Here is a 6,327-nt window from a genome sequence, read left to right as displayed (position 1 = left end):
GTGCTGGTAATTCCTGTATGGAAATGTGGGGAAGGGAACAGGCTTACCTGTGGGAAGGCGGTGCCTGCAGCTCCCCGCACGCCGTGGCCAGGGTTGGTGTCAAAGCCAGCGACACACACACAGACAGGATCAAGGGACAGAGCTGAGCCAGGCTCCACCACATTGCTCTGCCATATGTAAATGTTTGCTATAGATCAGCTGCAAACCAAAGCTTTTAAGTTTTCAGGACTGCTGGAAGGAGCATGGAGCCCACCAGGCTCGGAAATGCTGCAGTAAATCATTGACAGCAGCACAGATCGAATCACAAAGAATCAGGACACATCCCAGAGGCCTTTGCCCTTTTGGAAACAAATTCCCTGTTTTCTGGCAAGGAAATATATTAAACTGTGCAACTGTTTCCACATTAAAGTCAATCAAGTCCTATTGTAGCAGAGTGTTTCTTACCCAGCCTGCGCCCTCCTTTTAATTTGAAGGGGGAGGAAACTCCTGTTATTTCCCACAGTGACTTCACTGTAATTTTGATGTGTCTGGTTGCTGACCAGGGAAAAGCTTCCCAGTACAGCAAATTGAAGATTAGCACAAAACTGTGTTACGAGGAATGCCTGCCTTCCAGACACATGTAGGAAATGTCAGTTCAGCTTCCTCCCCTTGCCAGCCCCACCAGGCAGCTTCCCACCCCTAAAGCTGCTGTGAGTTATCACCTGGCTTTTGGATGGCCCTACACAGCCACTGCAACGTGAAAATCGAATTCCTTCTTTCCTAAAGTGATTTGGGGGGGTGGAAGATGTCCCCTTACATCTGAAATTCTTGTGGCCATACCTTGTGCAAACCCATCTTCTCTTATGCTTTTAGCCAGGTGGCATCTTAGTGGATGTGCATAAGTGTAGGAAAGCAATACCACAGAAAGCAACACCACAGGTTATTTCATTTTAAGATAACAGTCATCACAAGATGTCAATATTTAGTTCTGTCATGTTAGGAGAAATTAAAAATAGCCATGGGAAAGATGCCTGGTCACAGCCCAGGTTGCCTCATAGCTGTTTCTTCAAGCTTTCACAGCCTCCAAAATGCCCCCAAGGGCACTGGGCAGGCACAGAAGTGCACAAGGAATCTGTATCTTCATTAGGTAGCAGTTAAAAAAAGAGTAAGAGATCTATGGAGACTTGTGTGTTCTAACAAGTGCCTGTTTCTCCCTGCTTTTTCTTCTGCATAAGCGGGCCGAGATGCTTCGTGCATAAATGAAGTGTTCCCAGCAGACAACTGGAAGTTTGAACCTCAATAAATTCAAGAGGAAGTGTAATTATTGTAGGAAAGCCTGGTCTTGGGCTATTATAGCTGTTAAACAGACAGTGAATTGTCCTGGGCCCACAAAAGGCTGGGCTGGAAGTGTCATTTTGTGTATTTCCCAAATCAATTGCAAAGCTCATTTCAATAGCTGGTATTGTAAATTATCAAAATGAAAGGACCTCTTAGCCAGTTATTTTCATGTAATTAAAGTTCAGAGTGACCCTGGGGCTTGTCTTTGCTAAACACTAAGAAATGTAGCACAGGGGTAAACTCAGTATTGGAATGAAATGAGCAGTGCCCTTCTGTGACCTTTGGGAGTGCCTTAATGCAATCCTTTACCTACTAATGCACTGCAGATGGGCTCAGAAAGGCCTTCTCCTCTCTTTGCCTGTGCAAGAAGAACTCCAATGAGGGGTTTAATATTTTTTTAATATACTATTTAACCTAAATTGCTTTTGCCTGGGAGAAAAAGTAGGGAAATGTAACTGGCCTGAGGCGCTCCCCCTCGTCACCTCCCCATTACACATCACAGCCTCTCTGCAGGTGCCTGGTAAAACAGAAGGACATAAAAAGCTTCTGGCCGTGCTTATAGAGGTCTGGTGGGGATGCACCCCACTGGTTTCCATCCAAACCTGGGCTGTCCTGTGATACAAATGGCTGTTTTGCACAGCCAAGTGCATCCTCAGCATCTAAGCAAGGCTGTCGGAGCATTATATCTTCTTTTTTTTTTTTCCTGATAGCAGCATCAGAAACACCCCCTATATATAATGGAAGTTATTTGTGGCACATCTCCCAGGTAAAAGGCTGGGCTGGTTTGTGCAATCAGGCACAACACCAATTTCTCACTGATGGGTGAGGTCGTCTGGGGGAGAGGCGTGTAGGAGAGATTTAAGCAGCCAGCAAGGCACTCCACGTTAGAGATGAAATTAAAGAACCTTTCTCAGAGGTGTTATGTTCCAAAAGTGATATATATATATATATATATATTTTATATATGTATAAAAGCTGTGGCTCTATTTAGAATGTTTTGGATTGAGTGTGTTTAAAATGTTTGTGTTGGATCCTTCACTCCAAACCCAAATTATGTCTCTGAGCCTCTGCCTTGCAGTGCTGGCTGTGCTGCCCATGGCGATGCAGTCACCCTCAGGAGGATGAGCCATGAAGTCTTCAGGAGCATGGAAAAAGGGCTGTGAGCAGGCTGGGCAGTGAGCTCACATCATCACTTTGTGGCTGTTCCCACCACAGAACTCTTTCCCTGATGCTGAGCAACCCTTTAATTAAAAGAGACACAATTCCTCACTCACAACTCCTGCCTATCTAAAATCAGGGCACATTAACTCAGTGTAAACAAACTCTGTGATAGCAACACAAGATTTTGTTCCACTTCAAAAAAGGCTCCATTTCAAATGTGTTTGGCCCAACAAAGGGAATTAATTTCTGCCTGAAGAGTGCATTGATCTTTTAGGTATCACCTGAGAGGCCCGTGGCTAACGTGGCTGGCTGCACAAGCCTAGCCCCAGGGTGAAGTTGTAATGGGTATAACATAATGTTATTGCCACCCAGTGATTTGCATTTGTTCCTTCTTTGTATCTGGATTTTTATTTTTAGTATATTCATATAGCTTTTGCTGTAGGGGATACAGTTATAATATTCATCCTTTTTTTATGCCAATATTCTATTTATATTTTTTGTAGTCTATTATTCACACAGCACTTTGAATCTGAATTTTCTTCTTACTTGAAGACCATGGGCATTTAAAGGCAGGGAGGCCTGTTCTTTTTTATTTTATTCTAGCCATCCTCCCCACAAAGTTTGCTGTGGCTGACACGTGCCACGTGCTGTTTGCTCTCTCATGGTTCAGCAGGGAAAAGGGCAGAGCAGACAGCCTTTTATTCAGGGGTGGTGGGGGTTTTTGGAACAATATAGAGATTGTTGCAATGTGCAGAGGTTATACAGGGCTGTAAGATCAAGGAGCCTTGCAGTTGGAGCTTTACCCTTGGGAAGTTTTGCTGTTTCACACATGCTTTTGTAGCACACATGGGCTTTTCTCATCCTCTCTTTCTCTGCACAGCAGCTTGGTAAAATAACTTCTGTTTTGCCAAGGAAGCCAAGCTGGCTGCAGAGGTCTTCATCAAAAATCAGAATCCCAGTGCAGATGACATCAAGAGGAAGATTTCGGTTCAGAGATGGTTTGATGCTGGAGAACAAGCAGGAGACCTGAGCAGAAGCAAGAGGAAGGACACGATGTTTGGTAGAGTTCACCCTGCAGAGCAGATGCTGTGGTGATGTTCCAAGGCTGCATTAGAGCAGAGAAAGGCTGAGCCTGACCCTGCCCATCACTGCTGGCAGAGAGGGGACAGCAAACACTGCTGCCCAGCCTCTCAGCACCACGCTTCTCCTCTGTGCAGGACGGAGCTTGTGTCTCAGGCTGGCTGTGGAGAGATGTAGGAAAGGTCCACCCAAGGACCAGCAGATGACCACAGCCCTAGTGCTGCACCTGCCAGTCCTCATTTGGTGTCCCTGAACACAGAACTGCTCTGACAAGGTCCCTTCCACCAGAGTAACCACTTAGCTTTGCACACAAGGGATTTATTTGGGCTATATTGCTAAAAAAGTTGAGCACTTAAGTGTGGGATCAGGGCCATCCTGCAGAGATAACCGTGTGGCTTGGACAGATAAAATACCTGACACTTTGCAAGGCTTTTAAATTAATTTTCATGGGTCCTACAGTGCTTTGATGGGCCTGATCTTAAAACTTTGGGTGGAGCTGTGTGGGTACCTCCATGGGCTCCTAAACAATGCTTGTCCTGTGCAGCCACAGCAAGTGTTGGTTTTTGGAATGCAAGGATCAATAATACTGCATTTTCCTGAACCCCTCGTTCCTGCCAGCAACGACAGAGCGAGCAGCTCGATGGTGGAACAAGTGATCCTATTTCCCCCTCTGCTGGAAAATCACGATATGACCTCCTGGCAGGAAAAAGGATGAGATTCCAGCCATCCTCGTCCCTGCCCTTGGCGGGGGGTTGGAATTAGATGATCCTCAGCATCCCTTCCAACCCAAACCATTCTAGAATTCTATGAGATGTGCAGGGAGCCAGGCTGGAGGGAGTGACCTGGCCCTCCTGGGAACAGAATAATTCACTAAAAGCCATCCAAAACCTTCCCCAGCACAAGGCTGCGCCCTACTTTCCATTTCCCCCCATTTTGGGGAGTTTTGAGGTGGGTTTCTTTTCAGAGATATGGACCCTACTGCCTTTTCCTAGTGTTGTCCCACATGTGAGCAGCCAGTAGCTGTGACAAGGGAAAACAACTTGTCAGACCATCCCCAGTCTAAAATATCTTGACACTGGGCTAATGTTATCACCAATTATGTCATGGGCAATACCTAAATCCTGCTATCTTCTGAAAATGACTGGATTGCCCCAAAATTTGTCTCATCTTCACCAGTCACACTGCCCTACCTTTCTAAATAGCTGAAATATTAAGAATAAAGCATATTCCCAAGATCTGCTGTTGTTCTTGGCTTCTAGTAGCGCCTCTGTAAAATCCAAAAAGGATAAAAAAGTTGAAAAAAAAAAAATCCCAAATCTCTGTAACAGATTTACATACAAACTCCACCAGTCCACTAATTTAAAAAAAATGAAAACATGAAAAAGATAATTCATGGAAAATAAGTCAGCTGGATGCTGTTCTTGTAGCCCCCAGACTGATGCAACTACATAATGTACTAAAAGCTTCACTGCAGGAAAAAAAAAAACCAAAACACCCAAGAAATGAAATTTAAAACTTTTAAACAGGCTGAAATGATTTGTTCTGGGGAGGCTGTGCATGTGCAGGGAGTGTTTGGGGCTGTGCTGTTTGGGTTTATTCCCACTGGGGCTGTGCCTGGGAATTCCCATCCTGGGTTGGTGCCTCTGAGATGCAATCCCAGAGCAAACCCCAAGCTCCTGCCCAAAGGAGGGGGTCACTCTCTTTTGCTGGGGAATCAAAAAAAGATTTGGCTTCCACTTGTGCAGTGTTTGATGTTCACAACACCATGGCTGCCCTGTGCTCCCTGCGCAGTTTTTGTAGCCCAGTGTGATTTATGGCAGCCCTGGTGGGGCTGCTGGGGACCCACAGGGCTAGCACTCACAAAATGCATGTTTTAAAGAAACTTTTGGCATTTTACTTTAATTTTAGAGTGCACGTAGAGGAATCTACCCTGTCCTTTTCCTCAGGGCTGCAGCTCTGAAGTCAGAACCTTCTGATTCTCCAACAGTGCTTTAATTCATGGTCTGTGTTGACACCACTGGGTGGGTCATAAATCCTCCCCAGCTACCTGTACACAAAGCTGGCATTGATTCCCATCACACTGCGACTCCAGCACTGCCTTGGGAGACTTCCCTGCCAGCTTCCAGCTCGGCAGGATCCCCCTTTCTTCTCCAAGACCTCCACGCAGCAGCAGGGCTTTTCATGTGGTGAGCAGCCAGACTCATGCTTCCAGTCGTGTCTCTGACAAATAAGCCTTTTTCTTTTCCTCAGTTTCTCTTCCTGCTATTTTTCCCCTTACATTTGGCTCTGAAAAGCAGGATTGGTTCCTGAAGGAATTAGGGATGCTGGGGGAAGGATTTGCTCAATGCCCAAGTGCAGAGGGGGTTAGGACAGAGGGGAATGGCTTCAAACTGAAAGAGGACATGTTTATTAGGGCAGATATTAGGAAAAAAAAAATCTTGCCTGTAAAGTGGTGAGGCCCTGGCACAGGGTGACCAGAGAAGCTGTGGCTGCCCCTGGATCCCTGGAAGTGTCCAAGGCCAGGCTGGACAGGGCTTGGAGCAACCTGGGATAGTGGAAGGTGTCCCTGCCCATGGCAGGGGGTTGGAATTGGATGATTTTTAGGAGGTTTTTTAAGGTTTCTTTTTCCAGACATCTTATTGGGAATATCTATAGGAGAGGGGTTGAGTCTTGGTGTGTGGGATTAGGGCCAGCTGATGAGAACTGCTCAGGCTGCCCTGCCCTCCCAAACCCCATCAGCGGGCACCTCTGGAGGCCCCCAGCCCCCAG

At 46.2% G+C, this 6,327-nt stretch overlaps 1 protein-coding gene across 1 annotated transcript in view; it reads right to left on the bottom strand.

Moving 5' to 3' along the window:
• Positions 1-283, bottom strand: part of C8A (complement C8 alpha chain) — a 19,571-nt gene extending 19,288 nt beyond the window's left edge. The window contains exon 1 of the mRNA XM_015636280.2: positions 48-283. Coding sequence (XP_015491766.1) covers positions 48-163 — 116 coding nt within the window. The 5' untranslated portion in view covers positions 164-283. The remainder of the gene's footprint in view (positions 1-47) is intronic.
• Positions 284-6,327: the final 6,044 nt, after the last annotated feature.

This window comes from Parus major, chromosome 8, assembly GCF_001522545.3.
Source record: "Parus major isolate Abel chromosome 8, Parus_major1.1, whole genome shotgun sequence".
Classification (NCBI taxonomy): Eukaryota; Metazoa; Chordata; class Aves; order Passeriformes; family Paridae; genus Parus; species Parus major.
Note: the sequence above shows the minus strand (reverse complement) of the source record. Positions and strands in the feature narration are given on the sequence as shown.